Here is a 19,297-nt window from a genome sequence, read left to right on the forward strand (position 1 = left end):
TTTGTCGCATTCTTAAACATCCGACGACGGATAATATTCATGGGTTACCTGAAACCGGTGATATATTCCGCAGCTCAATGCGCGTATTCTTTATTCTACCGTAGAATCTACCCCAATCGCGAGGTAACCTGAGAAGGTAACCAAGAGAATTTTTCTGAAATTAATCAACCCGACGATATATTTCGTTATTACCTTAATCACAACGATGGGTTGTTAACCCATTAATGTTAACATTTTTTTCCATTCATCACTCATTCATCCCTTCAACCATCTATCTACCTAATTATTCAATTCTTGAACTCCTTCAAGAATTGAATAATCAAGGAAACAAACAACTAAAGAAACAAATAAATAATGAATCAAAAAAAAAAGTTAACTTGTGAAGTGTGTAAGTGAAACTATTATATTTCACTACTCTACAGCTATCACCATCTTTTTTACGATGGCATAAACGTTCACATTTTCCTTAATCTGTTAAATCTGATGATATGGAACAATCTCACCAAAGGAATCCAACACAGAATAATTTCTTGAATGCATATTTTGATCTTCTCTCTTTCACCCCACTATCCGGAACGTTCCACCAATATTGCACAAAAATTCACTGTATTGACACAAACCTACATCAAGAGAATCGAGAAAACACATACAAATGTATCACACGCGTGTAAATAAAATTGACACACAGCCGGCAAAACGAACCACACTGTCATTACTACACTTGTTGATACGAATGGTGCCGAACGGAAATCTCTCTTAAAATTCATTAATTTTAAGCACATTCTGTTGAATTCGGCTTCGGTCCCAGCCTGTGATACGTTCACTACGACGCACAAACTTCGCAATCGTAAACACAAGAAAAAACACTTATACGTGTTGGCGAGAGAAACACCACACATCGAAACGGGCACGCGACGGTTGAGAGCGCAACGATAACATTTTCACTACACTTTCGAAAAACAAAAATGGCGCAACAACTTTTTTCTTCGACCCATGTTAATTTTTACCACCGCTTCAAGCTAGCTCAACTGATTTCAAAATCACTAAAGCAGGGGACTTATTTTTCGCACACAATCCATGTATAATAAACAACACAGAACAACAAACAAACGCGCACATCTTGTACAGTACGCTGCTCATGTCCACTGCTCAACACTGCGATTAAAAACGAATAAAACAATTCCCAACTCCACAAATTCGTCCCATTCTGCTTGCTGCTATTGGAGGAATCCCTTTCCTTGGAAATACTGAGGAGGGGCTTATGATCCGTTTTGATTCGAAACCTATATCCGATTAGGTCGAGAAAAAATTTGTTCACACCATATATAACCACTAGCGCCTCTCCATCAATTACGCTATAATTGACCTCTGAAGGGTGAAGGATTCTCCATGCGAATGCTACGGTTCGTTCTCTACCACTATCTTTTGAAACACCGACATTGGATGCATCACAAGTAAGAAACAACTCCGCCTTCGGATTGAAGTAAACTAAGGTTACATCCTTGCAAATTTCCTCTTTAATCTTCTTGAAGGTTATGCTACACGTCTCATCCCAATCCAATCTTGCACCTTTGCGAAGCACCTTATACATAGGACTCATAATGTCCGCAAAACCAGCAATAAATTGCGCGTAACAATTTACAAGCCCCGCAAATTCTCTTACCTCCGTCAGCGATTCGGGTTCTGGAGCTTTCTTAATCACTTTGATCCTTACATCTGTCTTGCTTAAACCATTTCTCGAAATAGCATACCCTAAGTAACTAAGTAACTAAGTCACTTGATTCTCAACCGATTCATCAAATAAACTCCCTGCAGTGTGGAAATGGCACGCATTTTCCTAGACTCGTCATCAAGTATGAACTGAGTTTGGAGAATTTAAGTTTGGAGAATGTATTCCCCCCCACTGAGTCTTGCGAAAATTTCCTCAGCCGTTGGCAGAGGATGCTTGACATCCTCAATGTAACTATTTACGGTTACTTTATAATCACCACACAATCTAATATTCCCATCAGCCTTCACTACTGACAAGAGAGGCGTCCCTCAAGCACAACTATTCGCACTCCAGCTTTCTCCATGTTGTCAAGTTCCAATGCCACTTTTTCATGAAATATGTATGGTACCTGTCGCGGTTTTTTAAACACTGGTGCTACATTTTCTTCTAATTCGAGGCTAATTGTTCCGTGTCTGTAGCACCCTAATTCAGGTGTTAAAATATCAGCGTACTGCGTGCAAAGCTTATTGAGTTTTTCGTCAACATTAACTGTGATGCTAAGGGGGTCTTCGTAGCCACTTGGTTACGCGTTCGCTTACCAAGCGATCGATCGTGAGTTTAAACTCAGGGCCCTCAATTGACCATCTTTGTGTTGTTATAGAATAACTACGTCCACGCAACCGTCATCAGCGATGGAAATCGATCCATGGTCGAAATAAGATCGATTCATCCATACAACTGCTCTGCTCTGCAAGACACATCGGGCTGCTGTTCTACAAATAACCCAACAATGATCAATATCAAACTGTCTCCGCTGTTCGGTCTGCTGAACAATGGAAGAACAGAAAGAATATCTTTACGCCTACTGGGTAATTTATCATAATGTAATGGAACAGAAAAACTTAACGCCTAAATGGCTACTACTAACTACTGTGTAATTTACAATTTATAGAAACATAAACATAAGTACATGTACACGATTAAAACCCGGCTCTGTTACAGCTAAAATGCTAATGAGCCTAACAAATAAATACATGGGATAAAAAAAAACTGTGATGCTATTGATTGCAGCAAAACGCACTCCGAATGCGTTCATAAAATTTTTCCCCAGCAAGGGCGAAGGGGGTTCGCTAACTAACCACTGCAAATAAAACATTCCTCGTTATGCCACCAAACTCTATAACTGGTTATATGGTACCGACTACTTTTATCCTTTCCCCCGAATACAACTTAAGACGCAGATCAGAATCTTTCAAGCTTTATCGACTCAATTTTGTCTTGCAAAAATCCAACGAAACCATACTAACCCCCGCATCAGAGCCCAGTTCCATCAATAATGCCTTTTCTCCTATCTTGACTTCTACCTCACACCAATTTTTTTCCTCAGTTTCCTTAGTTTATAAAGATTACTGGTTTTATATTCACTTATATAATTTTGCTGGAGTTCCAGATTGCCTCCTTCATCGTCTCCTCTGCCGTCAACATTCCTCGACTCCGTATCCCCCGCCATGAAATAGTTCCTTTGGGAATTGCATTCTGCTTGCAAATGCCCTTTCCAGTTGTACTTCTGTAATGGCCTGGTTTGAAACAAGCCCGACATTTCGCTGCTCCCGGTACTGTTCACTGATCTGAATCCTGCTCCCTTTTCGGTTTAGTTCTGTTCACACTTGATTTTTTCGAGTTTTTCCCATCCGTTACAAAGTTGAAATTCACCTCTATAACGTCCTTCTCGTAATTGAGCGCCAACTCTTGTGCTTTTTCCAGCGTCAGCTCTTCATTTTCCTCACACGCTCTATCGAACGCCTTTCTGTACAGCCCATTTATGAATTTGTTGACTAGTTTATAGGTATTCTCCAAATTTGCAATTAGCTGCCATGTTCTTCACTCGAACCGCCCATTCATTTACCGCTTCGTTACCGTGGTCGTGTCGCATCGCTCGAAAAAATGCCATTCTTTCTTTGTGTACAACTTGTGTACTTTGTGAAATGTGATCCCTCAGCCGTTTGTACGTCTTGGAACACAAGTGAATAATCAGGACCGGCTTTCGTCTGTTGTCACTCACTTGATTCGCAACAGAAAACTGTTCGATTTGTTCCTTGTTGAGTTGTTACTCCTCTATCTCCGCATCGACTTGCACGGCTGTTGGCGCCGTCAAATTGCTGCTTTCTACGTTCGGACTGCATCTTGACGCCATGTTGTCGTTTTTCTCGGCTGAGCGTTGTGTTGCCATAAATTCGATTTCTTACGGTAGCCACATCCGCACGCTGTAATGCGCTGCTAAAGCTTCCAGACTCGTCACCAATGTAATGTATTCGAGAATCCGGCCCAAATATAACGAGAACGATCTATTTACTCTTATGCTCTGGATAGCAATTTTTTGCTTCTTCGTTGTACAAAGGATTGGCTTAGTCTGACTTTCCCTCTGATTAGTTGCATTTGCTATTGTCTTTAGAGGTGAGTTTATTACTTTTACACTGATAGAAATCCTCATTCTATTAGGTGTACCGGTAAGTTTCTTCGGTTTTACAACAGATGGTGTAACTTGATTATTATTCCAGTGAATCAAATTTTCAGACATTCGTTGGAAAGCTATTGACATTGCGCGTCTTTTTCAGTATACATCAAAAAGTTGAAGCGTAAACAACATAGTTTTTTGCCACTTTGAATATGTCGAATTTCGTCCCAACAAGAAGTTTTTTGCGGGGAGTGTTACTTCATTACTTCAATATGAAGAAAAAAGCTGCGGAAAGTCATCGCATTTTGGTGGAAGTTTATGGTGACCATTCTTCAACTGAGCGAACGAGTCAGACGTGGTTTGCACGGTTTAAAAGTGCTAATTTTTACTTGAAGGACGAAGAACGTTTCGAACCGCCAAAAAAGTTTGAAGATGAAGATTTGGAGGCTTTACTCGATCAAGATCCGTCACAAACGCAACAAGAACTTGCAGATACACTTGGAGTAGCTCAGCAAACCATATCCGATCGTTTAAAAGTAATGGAAATGATCCGAAAGATAGGACATTGGGTGCCGTATGTCCTAAAGACGTCAAACGCCGTTTTTTCACGTGCGAACAACTGCTCCAACGGCATTAAAGAAAGGGTTTTTGGCACCGAATCGTTACTGGCGATGAAAAGTGGGCCCATTACGACAATCCTAAACGTCGGGCAACGTATGGATACCCCGGCCTTGCATCAACATCGACGGCCGCGCGGAATATTCACGGTCAGAAGGTTATGCTGTTTATTTGGTGAGACCAACTGGGTGTGGTGTACTATGAGCTGCTAAAAACGAATGAAACCATTACGTTTCTTCCTGGTGGACCAAAATAAAGGTTTTCGTTACGAGCAAGATACGAAAAATACCTTATCGAACCTTTCAGACCGTTTCCACCCATCATCGAACCGATTCGGAGAAGAAGTTGAATCAATCATTCAGCTCCTATATCCTCGAATATTCAATTACATAGAGAAATTTTGTATCAAGATTGCATCAGTTAACACTTTTTGTGCATTACTTTCAAACGATATAATATAGGCCTCAAGTCTCCACAATAATGGTATAAGATTGATCGATAGAATTCTATGGTTATACGGAAAACAATAACAATTGGTGGACGTGTTTGTGCACAAGTAATCAACAAATTTCTCTCGGAGTAACAGAATGATTTTAGGAATGCTTTCTCTATGACCTTGAGTATCATTCACAATTTTTTGTTTGATATATCCTGGTATAACTGAATTCAAATTTAATGCAGATTGCTGCCTAAATTGACCAATTCCTCTAGCTTCATTGTGATGGTCGATCACTGTTTTGTTACTGCTTTGAAATATATTCCTTCTTCGAAACAAATTAAAGTTACGAGAAACACTCGAATAAACGATACACAAAAATTTAAACACTTGATATAAACAGTATAATTTTGTTCCATTAGGAAGGAAGACTTTGAATGTGCTAAACAGTAACGGCGAACCTAAATTCTTTATATCTTTTTTCTTCCTCCAACACCGAGTAAAAATATATATTGATTATATGCAAGTAAAGTCTTGCCGAAAGTTTATAAAGCGACGTCAGAAATCACAGATCGTGCAAGATATGAAGAAACGAAATGCGGCGTCCAACTAAATTCCCACCAATCGAAAGTGCACGAAAAAATCTGCTCGAGACGAAACTCTACACACTCCGTTCGTATTGGTGGAATTTAGATCAATTATTCGCACTATTTCTTTTCCGGGCGTAGGTCAAGCTCGGCACTGGAGAGCCTATTCAGGATTTGTGGCTTGGAAAGATCGTGCATGGCGTAACTCGGGAACGGCAGTCCGGATGTCCCTGGTTCGTTCACGTCGTTCAAACTGACCACGTCGTAAATCGAGTTGAACGTCGCAAATGTCCCATCGAAGATATTATTTTCCGATTTGGAAGACGTCAGTGAACTACACGGACTGGTGGAAGAAGATGATGCCGCGTATGCAAACGTGTCCAAAAGGAGCAGACGAGATTCCTCATTGAACATAATTTGCTGATGCTGATGCAATAGGGGAGATGATAATGGGGGAACATCCGAAACCGTTGCTTCGCCGCCATTGTTTGTGGTACTAGGAAGCGGTTCAGCAGCTGCAGAACAGGAAGAATAGGTTGGGGTGTTCAAGGTGCTACTGCTACAGTAACGAGATTCGTCTCCTATGTTCAAACTACTGATTGTGTTTGCACTGCAGCTACTGTTGAGCACAGAATAGGTACATTTCACTGGTGGTGCTGCGAGACAATCCACTTCACAGAACGAGTGCCGTGTGACCTCGGTAATCGAGAGATTCTGGTAGTGTGATCTAGGTGGCGATGAGCTTGCTACCTGTGTGCTACTATTCTTGGTGCCACATTCTACTAATTTCGTTCTACAATTACTAGTACCAATTGGATTATTACGATTATTACTATTGAAGCTACTGTTGCTATGGACTCCGGCGCTTTTCGTGGAAGTTGTAGAAATGGATACTGGGTCGGAGGTGATTTTGCAGGGTGTAATAGTAGTACTGTTAGTAGAAGTTGCACTAGCAGTTAGTACGAGAGGACCACAAGGTTCGGATCTACTGTTATTACTGGACAGAACACCAATGCCAGCAGAAGACGGCGCTGACGACACAAACACCGATTTAACACCACCGGATGTCTGATAGTATAGCGGACCAGTGATGTTTTTATTACCTGTCGAATTTGCTGACCCTCTGATCTTCCCCGATTGATTATTCACTTGACTATCCATTAAATTTATGCAGGTTCCATCGGGTTCCTTCAGGGATAGACTGGTCAGACCCGTGGAAAGAATATTGATTTCTTTTCCAGAGTGATCATCTGTAATGAAACAATTTCTAAAAGAGAAGCACAATTTTATGTTTACAAATAACGTACCAACTCTATCCAGGGGCATATCCTCATCGTGCGATAGCGGACAGATATCATCTTCCAGCAATTCATCGGGATCAATAAATGAGTCATCCATATGTGCATGTTCATCGTCATCCTCCCCGTCGACGTCGTCCACCATCGATAGGCTATGGGGAGACGTGGACAAACCCGTTTGACTGGAACAAATGTTCGGATCAACATAGTATTTCTCAGGATTCGTTTCATACGGTTCACAGGGAATTATTTTGGCGAAATTGAACTGCGCTGGATTAATTTCTTGTGTCATCCATTCCGTTTCCAAGAGCTCTTTGATCGTGATTCTCGTTTTGGGATTCTTGTCCAGCAGAGAGAGCAAAACATATTCCAGCCCTTCACTTATCTCATGGGGAATGATCAGGTCGGATTGTAATATTTCCTCAACATCAACGAACGGATTTTCGAAAAACATCAACACATACAACGTTACACCTAGTGCCCACAGTTCCAGCTCGGGACCCGAATATCGGTTTCCGGCCAAAACCTCCGGACTGCAATACTCTGTTGTGCCGTAGAAAGTAGAAAACAACTGTCCCTCCTGCACGAAGGTGGCCGACCCGAAATCAATCAATTTGATATGGAAGTTATGATCGATGATCACATTCTCATCCTTGATATCCCTGTGTAGGATATTCATCGAGTGCAGGAAGGCAACCGTGTTCGCAATCTGCCGAAAGATAAGACACCCTAGTTTCTCCGTCATTACCGGCCGTCGATCGATGAACTCGAACAGGTCCATGCCGGATCCGTGAATTTCCATCACCACTTGGAAGAATTTATCATTCTCGAACCAATCGAACATATTGACTATATTCGGGTGCTTGACGTGCGTCAATAAGTACACCTCCATCGGTATTTCACGATTGTCTTCCGATTTGATCATGAACTGTGGAACGAGCTTCTCTTTGAGGATGAATTTGGATATCACAAGCAACCTGTAATTTGAAGAAAACATTACGTGCTTTTAATCAAGGATTAGGTAAGGTTTTAAAAAAATTATGGATAATAGCAATAATAGCATGTCCGAATAAGAACCTGAAATTATTGAGAACCAGAGCAGTGGGTCCAAAGCCCCAGGAAAGGAGGATGGTTGTAATAGCTGTTATCCATGACTATTATGAAAAGAAACTAATGGATAAACCCCTAAGCCAAGGTGTGACGCGACCCGTGCCGAGGGATGAATGGTAGGGGGTCTAAACCCTGCCGTTAATGGAGCCTGTGGAGCACCAGGGCACCTTCCACAGTATCGTCTGCCCTTGCTGCATTAAGCCGGTCACTGATGCAGCGGACCTTCTTTACCGGGAGACTCGTGGGACTTCTATAAATAATCCAAATGACAACAATAAATAAAAAACCTCGGGTTCCGGCAGCCTCTCTCTGTCGGAAAAAACCTACATAGAGATCGACTCTATGATTGTAGAAGAGGATGAAGTACTGAGCGACGCACCTGTGGATGTTCAGTAATGCTCCTCTTCCATCCTCAATACTCCGACTCCCTGTGAGTCGCTAGAGGATGATAGTGACGAATGTAGCGACACTATAAAAACTGAATCTAAAGTTGTAGATTCAGCCGAGGTCCACTCTTCGTGGAAAAAAAACCTCACCAAGGGTCAGAGAAGGAAGTTGAAGAACTTGGTCACAGCTGAGATCCCTGCAAAGGAAGCTCGGCTGCAATCACTGAGTCGGCATATCTCTGGGCCAACAAAACGCCCCCGAGGATCTACCATCACTACTAGGAGCTACCTAGTAGTGATGAAAAACCGATTCCTAAATAATCGAAGCAAAATCTCTGCCCGTCAAAGAGCGGGGCTGAATGAGCAGAAAAAAGATGCACAAAACACTCTTCAAAACTACGTCACAAAAACCACTATCGAATCTGGGATCTCCTTCAAAGAAGCATTGGAGCAGATCAAAGTTGGAATTCTCCCGGAGAACAACCCCAACACTGAACTGATTACAGCGCAACTAGATTCCATTCAGGATGCTCTACTCACTGCAATAGAGCAACAGAGAAATGAACCGGTGAAACCCAAGTTTTTCAACTGCCCATATAAGTCGGGTTATCTAATCCTTTCTTGTAAAGACCATCAAACTTCGGAATGGTTGAAGAAAGTGGTTCCCATGATAACCCTAGAAGATAACATGAAATTGGTTGCTCTAGACGCAAAAAATATTCCGCGTCCAGAGATTCTTCATGCCTTTTTTCCACAAAGTGCAAAGAATAATGCTTTTTGTGTGTAAATGTCGGTAATATTACAGTACGACATTTGTCGCGGACTGTTCGGATTCATAAATATAGAGTCTTCAAGGTTCGAAACTAGAATGTGTCTTTATTTCTAATTTACTTTACATGAAAGTTCTTAACGGCTAGTTTGTACAATTACTTATTTTCTATCGGGGAGAATTCGCCAGTTCAAGCGAGAAAGGGACAATTATATAATCGCTTTGCGCTGTGCCGTTGAGTTCATTAGTTGGCACTTGGTGCGCAGATGTGTGTCACTTGATTGCAATGGAAAGCAGAATTGGAAATATAGCAAGGTTGTTAATGGTTAACAGATGGAGTTTAGTGAGTCATGTCGCTTCGCGCTAGAGGCGCTCGGGGCTTCTCACGTTACAAATTACACCCAGGTTTTTTTACGCGGTTCTTTACGCGGATTTTCCAATGAACGCGGTTTTTTACGCGGATTTTCCAATTAACGCGGGTTTTTTACGCGGATTTTCCAATTAACCCGTTTTTTTTACGCGGGTACCGCGTTAAAAAAGACCGGTGCAATATCACATCTCCCCCTCATCTCACATTTTTCTCTTATGTTCCCTCAGAGCATATTACGGTAATTAGTGCTTGTAACGGAACTCAGCGCTTATGAAAGAAATTAGTGCCGCACCTTATCACGCTTCTTACGTGGATTTTAGGTGTTAGGTAACGGGCAGCTCAACGGGCTGTACAACAGGGCGGGGTTTTCACGGGCAGCGATTCGTGAATGGATTTCCCTATCTACTTAGCTCTGGACGGTCCAACAGTGGTTATGCACGTGCCTCGGCAGTAGAGTGTAAAAATCACAAGGGAATCTTCTTGCAACAGCAGATGACCTCATTCGTGAGGAAAACCGAACTATAGCTACCAGTAACCAACGAAATTGCAGGGGAAAACTACGGGTTTTCGGAAGCGAGTAACACTCAACTTTTTACTTCCGTTCTACGTAAGGATAGTCCCATTTGATATCTGTCATTAGGTGACATGGTTTTTTATACGCGGATTTTCCAATTAACGCGGTTTTTTACGCGGATTTTCCAATTAACGTGGTTTTTTTTACGAGGTACGTATCCCCCACGTAAAAAAAACTGGGTGTATGTCGGGGAAGAAGAGTGTGTCACTTTGGGTGGTTTTTGACATGTAAATGGGAGAATGAGTGAGTTAGTGTTTTATGGGAAACATATGGTTTAGCGTGGGAACATCGGCACAGCACAATAAATTGCCAAGTGATGCGTCGAATGAAACCTACAATGATTTTTGCTCCATTGTTTTCGCGAGATAATTGTTATCACGGTCAGAAACTTCCGCTTTGATTCACTATTGAGTTGACTTATAGCGAAAACACCTTTTACCTTGAAATTCTTATTTGATTTACTTGACCCTTTGGCTGAATAGCAACCACAGTAGCCTTCCTTGTGTCCGGTTTGCTTGCAGTCCTTATAGACGTGAGTCGAAAACGAACATTCGCGAACAAAATGCATACCGCTACATTGCCAACATGGTGTCCTTGGTATACTTGATTTACCACTTCCATAGGTTTTCGATCCAGATGAATTCGGTTGAGTATTCTTCTGCTTGATTGCACAGACAGAGCTTTCCAAATTGTGCTTCTGTTCCACCATTGCAGTATCGAACTTGAGGTTCTGAAGACGTTGACATTCCGTGACTAGTGTTTCTAGCTTGCAATCTTCTTCGGTATTCGTTCCCAGAGTAGTCTTGTGCGGATATCGGTGTATTTTGATGAACGGAGTCCACAAATGAAAATCAAGCTTTTGAATTGATCTGCGGTTAGTTTTTGTAATTCAAAATCTTCACAATGCTTATTGACTATTCCCGCATAAGTGACAAGATCATCAACGCTATTCTTCGAAACTTGAAAACATTTGTAGCGTTTGCTGAACAGTGAAATCCGAACACTGAACAGCTCCTTGAGTTTCTTTACGGTGTCTTCGAAGGTGAATTCCCGTGGGTGTTTCGGGAGCACGAAATTGACACTGAGGCTTCTCAGGAGTAATCGTTCCTTCGCTGCGTCGTCTAATTTCACACAATCCTCCAGGAAGAGATCTTCATATTTTTGAGACCACCGGTCGTAGGAGAATTCTTGAATGTTGGACGCCAGAGATTCGATAATGAATTCCGGATTGCTTGAAGGTCGGCCAGATCCGGACCCTTCTTGACTGCCGAAGCATTCCAGGATGACCATTAGCCTTGCATTTTGTTCCGCCATTTGTTGATTCTGCCGTGAGATCTGCTGCATTAGATTTTCGCCAGTTTGACTATCTCCGCCAGGTGGTGCCACCGTAGGGATTCTTCCTTCTTGAGCGTTGGATACGTAATGACCTCGTCGCCAAATGTTGTATTCTTCAGGAAAGAGATAAAAACGGCTTCTATATTACTATAGGAGTTCTTTATTCTATGACTTCCAAATACAGAAATAAATGAAAAGCGCTGGTGTCATCCTTTTATAGTCGTGGTTGCGTGGGTTGTCAGGTCTATCTATGCGTGGGTACCAGGGTGATTATCAACACATCGAGACAGCGGTTAGTTGGCTACTATGTGATATGCAACACCTTGCATTTGATAATATTGCCGCTCATATCGTTTTCGTTGTACCACAATAGCAGTTCGTCACTGTCTTTCTGTAGAGCGAGACAGTCGAGTGCAGTCACTATAACGCGGAACATCTTCAGGTCGTCGGCGAAAATTTGTTCAAAAGATGACAAACGGGGACACAATCTGTTGACGAGAAGAACAAGCGACCCAAGAACGCTTCCTTGTGATAACCCACACTAATACCATGGTGCGCTTGCGCTGCACTATGGTTTATTGCTCTGATCCTATTTTTGAGCGTCATAAATTATGCGCCACTTATCTCTTAAACACAAGCGTTTAGTGTCCTATTTCATTTGCTCAATTCTCGTTTGGATCTTGTTTACGTTGAATCAGAAAATCTGGGGGGCTTATGTTGGGAGCTAAAGAAGAAAAGAAAGGAAAAAACACATGGTTCCCTCCTGCTGGCATTGATTACATTCGTTTTTATGTCTATTGTGTATATAGCGCTTTGATTTTATTATGCGCTTGTTTGCGTTTCAATAATAAAATATTTTATTATTTTATCACCGGACCTGCTATCTAAGCTGGGTCAGTAACATCGACAATGTCGATATCGGAGATGCAACGATAAAACCGTCATAGGATCTACGCAACGAACCAGTTGTCTTTCACGTATTCATGAACGTTGATACTGGCAACGACTCAAGCCTCTTCCGATTTATTGTTGGGTTATCAATTCATAATAGTCAGCTTCGCTTCGAACTTCTTTTCTTTCTTTCTTTGTTTTTAAGAGGCTTTAAACTTTGCAGTTCATTCGCCTCTATCGCTTCGAACTTGACATTCTGGTAGGTTTAGCTTGATAATAGTTTTGATTTTGTTTGGAACTAATCCCAACTCAAAGAAATCGATGATATGACTGAGTTGCCGTTTTTGATTCTCGTCAAACGAACATGGCTTCGATAGCGAAACAAGACTTGTGCAGTCATTGTAAAATAGCTTTCAATTTTTAGTTATGTTCTAGCTCATTCTGACCTTCAACTACAACATCATCGATGTAGCCAGAAGAATCCCCAAGTCCAACTAGAATGGAATCAATAATTTGTCGAAAAACACCTGGAGCAGCTCTCACACGTGGCGGCAAACAATTGTAATGACACAAGATCTTTTTGACTAGAGATCGGCTTCGGGTAAAGGGAAAGAATACTGTTGATATTGAAGACCTTATACTCATGATGAAGGCTTGTGAGATATTTGCTGTCATACGGCTTCTGTCCCATTTCTGCATCTCTACGGTTCTGAAAGTAACTTCCAACCTAATCTTTGTTTTAAAAAGGCTTTAAACTTTTCAGTTCATTCGCCTCTAACTGTAACTTCCCATGTTGTTACATAGTTTATCACGAACCTGTAGTCATATTTGTCTGAAACATCACATCAATTGCATTGTTATTGTTCCAGCCAAAACACAATAGAAATGATTTCTAGTCTAATACAATTTTACAGTCTTTGAATATTGTAAAAACTCCACTCACCTGTCCGAGTTCCGGTGGCTCAGCTTCACATACCCGTACGCGCCCTTGCCGATGTGCCTCACCAGGGTGTAATATTTACTGTACTCGCCATGGATAAGATCCTCGTCGCACTGAGACATCCGCGAAGCCGAATTGGGTCTCTCGGAATGCTGTGCTGCTGCAGTATTTTTAATGGCCTGTCCCAGCGAGTTGTCTATGGTGCTGGTGATACTGTTGAATGTCAGCGTGAGATTCTGATGTTTATCCTCGTCGTCCAGAATGTTGTACGACGAGTCCGGGTCACGACTTATCCAAATGCAGTAGACCTTTCTTCCGCACGGGAGCGTCTGGTTGGAAATTGTGTACAGAATATCAATAACATTGCCGTCGTAGTGAATGGCTTCGCCACGATACTTTCCATCGGAGTAGATCGGTTTGCGGGGCGCGATTGGATTGGAGATAATGCCTACAGCCGAGTGTCGTTTCTGCTGATCGGGCGTTGATGTAACCATAGGTTTCGATAATTCATATGGTTTGATATATCGTGGAGTTGTGGAGATTGGGGGCGCACTAAGTGGAGCGGAATAATCTCTACTCACGGAATGTTTCAAAAATACGTTACTGATTTCTTCAGAATTATAAAGCGCCTCCTTCGATTCACAATCGGTAGAAACATTTTTCATTCCACTACTTAGCATGTTCATACATTTGGAGGGATCGTTTACTGGAGTGAGAAGATCACAGTCAACAATACCCGGGCAGTCATCTTTCATCGATGCTTTCGCCACGGTTTCCTTTGTGTTGACCGACACGGAAGTAGATGAAGCAAGTGCGACGGATTTTAAAGCATTGCAACTAGCCGAGTTGGATAAATTAGCATAGTTTCTATTGTTTTCGCTATTGTTGTCCAGGTAGAGAAGATTCTCTGGAACCGAGCTAACGATGATCGATGAGAATAGGCCACTTGATTCGTTCACATCAGCTGAGTTTGTACGATCTACCAACGGTTGCTGTTCAGCTGTTGTGGATGAGAGTGAAATGGACATAGCACCGGTATTGTTGTTCCCCGTTCTGTTGATGCTGGTAGATGTGGTGGTAAAATCTAAACATACCTGAATATAAGATTAATCGAGAAAAATTAGAACTGTGAACTTGTCGAGATATTATTAAGGATATTATAGATGGTACGAGTGTCGTTCAATGTGTTCTTTTTTTCCCCCTGTTGGGTCTGAACCACTACGTCCATTATTTTGAACTATTGTGGTATACACCTTTTTTATACTACCCTTCAAGCTTATCTACTGCTCATTGATGAAGGAGTAGACTGAAAGTTATAGCGAGATAAGTGTCAATCAGGAATAATCTGTTTGATAAAATTTATAATCCTGATCGGCGACGCAGACCAAATTTCTTTGGGCTCCAGAATAGCTTTATCAAGGTGTTGAAATCTGCGTCTTGTTAGAGCTCCACAGTTACAGAGCAAATTTTCCGAAGGCGTTACAAAAGCGATAAATATCATCTTGTGTTAAACTTATGTTTTTAAGATGATATTTATTCAGACAGTGTCCTGTTACAAGACCAGTGAATGTGCTGAAGTCTTCCTTATTGAGGCTCAGCAGTTGTTGAGTAATTTTAACCCCTTGCCGTATGATTTAATTTCCAACAACAGGGCTCAAACACGAGCACAGTGAGTCGTTTCGAAACTCTCCTGAGTGTGTGTAGCTTACTTACGACCGTAGCAGTCCCGCATCATCACACGCCTGAAGCATGTATCCATTTCACATCGATAGACGACGAGTGAGGTTCGATTTTGTACTTTCTGGCACAGTCTAATCGCTACGAGTGTGGTTCGACGTTATACGTGAAGGGGTTAATACTCGGAATATTTTTTTTGCCTGTTTGCAGCCATCCAATTGGCTGTCACTTCCCGGTCTTCCCATTTCTTCAGCTCACTTCTCAACACACAGTCAGAAAGTTCACAGAATGGTTCTGGACCAGTGAAAGGTGAGTTTGAGCCGTTCCTGGCAAGTTCTTCTGCTCGCTCGTTGCCCTCTATACCGTAATGGCCAGCATTCCCAGACAATTTTCGAAGAGCATTCAAAAGCATTTAGAGCTTTAAGTGTCGTTTGACTGTCTGAGAATATGCTGATGTTAGCAAATCTATATTTCCTTTTGAGGCAGACATTCAAACATTCTATTATTGCAGCTATTTCTGCCTGAAAACTGTTGGCCAGTTTCCCATAGACACAGAGATTTTTGTTCTGGGACCATACACTCCGACACCTGTTCTGATTCCCATTTTCGACCCATCAGTGTAGAACATGATCGAACCACTGCGAACGTTAGGACCACCTCCATCCCATACTGAACGAGAATGTTCGATCACTCTGTATGGAATATCATAATTAGTACTAGGTTCCATCCAATCACTCTGAAGCTGGTCTAATGAATGAATAATGGGTGCCAAATCAGAAAACAGATCACGTTTTTATGAAATAAAGTTAACGTTAATAACTATTATTGTTGTGAAAGGATTTGAACGATTTGCATGCCAATCGAATCGGAAATTTTCTAAGATTTGTTTTATATGCTATACATTATCACCACATAGTCTATATATGGTTTAAATCGATGAAAAATAGAGGCACTCCATTTCCCCATACATTTGTTCTGTTCATTTGTGTGCTTTCCCAAACAAAGCTGTTAATAACGGTCAGCAGCTAGAATAGAAACAACGAAGGGGGATAGCGAAAAGAGAATATTTGCGAAATAAACTCCACCCTTGTATAGTAAGTAAACTCTCGCTAGCGTATAAGTATTGCATATCCTCTGAGGAAAATTCTCAGAATCTTTCTGTGCTCGAGACAACAAAGTTCGCTTATTGTGCTCGTTTTGCGTTTCATGTTTCCCCTCGAGCTGTGAACGCTAGCGAATATTTGAAGTGGCATTGTAATTAACACAACCATCCAATCAAAAAAGAGAAGAGTGCAAATTATTCTAGGTCGCTTCTACATGTGAATAGCACACCTTCGATACTTTTAGTTGCCATTCGTATTTGCTCTCGTGCGCATCGACTCTGTTCTGATGCAACAATCCCCAGCTTTGTTGACGGTTTCGACCGAGAGTCGATTTTTCATAAACGGTCATTCTCGCGATGTTTCATTTTTATCGCTGCAACTATGTGCATCTGTTAGACGCGTGTTTGATGCTTGTTGAATGACGATGCACGGAAGATGCCTCTCGTTAAATACTCAGTGCAATACGTGCATTTATATAAATAAACAAATTGCGACATATGACCAACTAGTGTATTGTTCTCGCAAAGGCAAGAAAGAATCGTTGCTTCTCGAAATGATTCTACAAAACCACGCAAGCCAATAAACCTTTTCCGGGTCCCCGGAACTTTTACTAAACAGTTATTAATGAAATTTCGACGTATTCGCAAATAATATCTGAAACGATAAACCAAAAAATTAAAAAAGAAAGATTGCGTAGTCCTGTTTCCTAAGCGGTCGGTCACGGATACAACCTCTCGATTTTTTTCCATCTTTTAAGCTTTAGAGCACTTTTTTAGCCTCTAGCTGAACGTAATGGTTCAAAGGTACCATGTGAAGGATAGCCTCCAATGCCTTTGAAGGAGTGCTCCGCATTGCTCCAGTAATTGCAACGCATGCTAGTCGTTGGAGTTTGTTTACCTTTTTGTAGCTACAGTTTCCTTAGTCTTTGGCCACCATACAAGTGAGGCATAGGTTATCCTAGGCCGCATTACATAAATATTCATTGAGGCCGAATGGTTTAATGGTGACACAAACATTTAGAACAGCCACACCGAATTCGATAAGTGTGTTCCATTTCTTCGCTTTTGGTGGCGGCATTTCACAAATCTTCTCAAATAGTGAATGGACTATTATTTCAGGTCTACCAACTAGTGTACGCAGAGTAATAGTCAGGTCTACCAACTAGTGTACGCCGGCTAGGCCTGACGGGTGAAGTAGTCGGTATCCAGTGGCGTCGAGTGGAGCTTGCGCGCCCGGTGAGGAAGTATCTGTTTGCTCTTCCGGGGACGAGTCATCTAACCCTACCAAGCCTCTCCCAAAAAAAAAAACTCGCGAACCTCCCATATCGCCTCTCAACGATCCTTCGCCCTCTGTTCTCCCAGCTCCTACTCAACCTTCGCCTTCCCATCCTATTGTCTCTGATCCCTCTCAATTCTCGTCCTCGTCTTCAATACACTAGTTGGTCATAGGTCTATTCAGAAGATGCCCCTGGAACTGGCCCTGGGTTGTTTTCTTCAGGCCTAAATCCAATAGAAAAGCTTTGAAAGTCATGCAGATCGCGAAAGATCTGGCAAGGTATACCTCCGTGTCAGAAATTTCGAAGGTTAGACCAAACAAATTCCGAGTTGTCATGACTGATCGAAAGAACGCAAACAGGATTGTCGTCGACCAGCATTTTACAATTGAGTATCGGGTTTACATTCCCTCTCACGTAGTCGAAATTTGGAGTGTGATAACCAAAACGGGCCTGACGTGCGAATTACATTACCGTTTTAAAAAACTTCCCTCGATGACTGTTAATATCTTGGGTTTCCGCCAGCTCGGAACAGTCTCCCATGAAGGGAATAAAACCAAATTTACGCCGTCCGAGTCGTCACTTCCGCTGGTTCAGCTCTCCCTGACTACGTGATGGTAGAGAAATTGAGGTTAGCCGTGCGACTTCTTATTCCAAAGCCAATTAATTGTCTAAAATGCAAGTCAGTTGGCCACACGGCTGCTTATTGTACCAATAAAGAACGCTGTGCCACTTGCGGAGAGCAACATGTGGGCGAATCCTGCAGTGCGACTGATCATAAGTGTCCATATTGCGGGGAAACCCCACACATGCTCTCAGCTTGAGAAACATACAAGTGTCGCTGGGAGAAACAGAAGCGCTCTTTGAAACAGCTTCAGTATGACCGTTTTGAATACTGGGGAAACAACACGTGTATCTAAACCTCCTACTGAGCCAAGTGCTCTTGACCTCTTGCTTTGCTCGAATTCACTATCGTTAGTTTGCAAGTGGAATGTAATCCAGGATCCCAACGGTTGTGATCATTTTCTAATCAAGATTTCCATCACTACTGGGTCGAATTCTTCTGAACCTATAAACATGGCATGTGACCTCACAAGACATATTGACTGGAGAGAATATGCGGACGCGATTGTTCTAGTCATCAATTCCAGAGATGGCTTACCTCCATTGGAGGAGTATAACTTGCTTTCTCGTTTGATCTATGAAAGCGCAGTTCGCGCTCAAACGAAACCGATCCTAGGTTCCACTATTCATCGAAGGCCTCCCAATTCATGGTGAGATAGCCAATGTTCCAAGCCTTATCAGGATAAATGACTCCGCTCCTGTGCAAAAAATTGTTTGAGATATAGATAGGTGCGATCTTGATTCCGAGTTTTCGATGGTGAAAATCTCTCTTGTTCTCCTTTCTTGTAACAATTTGCTCCAGGATCGGATCGAATTAAGTTCAACTTGTTGAAAAACTTTCCCAATGTGGCGAAACATCGCTTGTTGTTGTCGGTTTCTGGAACAATATATCGAATCCGACCTGCAAGGACCCTTACAAGATACTTTGAACAATTTTTCAACCAGGGCCATTGGTTAAGGGATTGAGTTCTCCACGGAAAAAACAGAGATGATTGTCTTTTCTAGGAAGCATAGACCAGCGAATCCAATGCTTCAACTTTTGGGTGAACCGATCACTCATGCTATGTCATTCAAGTATCTTGGGGTCTGGTTCGACTCCAAATGTACTTGGGGGTCCCATTTAGGTATCTGAGTAAAAAA

At 42.0% G+C, this 19,297-nt stretch overlaps 1 protein-coding gene across 2 annotated transcripts in view; it reads right to left on the reverse strand.

Annotated features, from left to right (window-relative positions):
• LOC129765176 (PAS domain-containing serine/threonine-protein kinase) overlaps positions 1–19,297 on the reverse strand; it is a 33,098-nt gene that overhangs the window by 6,949 nt on the left and 6,852 nt on the right. For both annotated transcript variants that reach the window (XM_055765123.1, XM_055765122.1), the window contains exons 4-6: positions 13,484–14,574; positions 7,115–8,082; positions 6,911–7,057 (exon numbers count right to left, since the gene is read on the reverse strand). In XM_055765123.1, the coding sequence (XP_055621098.1) occupies positions 6,911–7,057; positions 7,115–8,082; positions 13,484–14,574 (2,206 nt within the window). The remainder of the gene's footprint in view (positions 1–6,910; positions 7,058–7,114; positions 8,083–13,483; positions 14,575–19,297) is intronic.

This window comes from Toxorhynchites rutilus, chromosome 2 (assembly GCF_029784135.1).
Source record: "Toxorhynchites rutilus septentrionalis strain SRP chromosome 2, ASM2978413v1, whole genome shotgun sequence".
In the NCBI taxonomy this organism is placed as follows: Eukaryota; Metazoa; Arthropoda; class Insecta; order Diptera; family Culicidae; genus Toxorhynchites; species Toxorhynchites rutilus.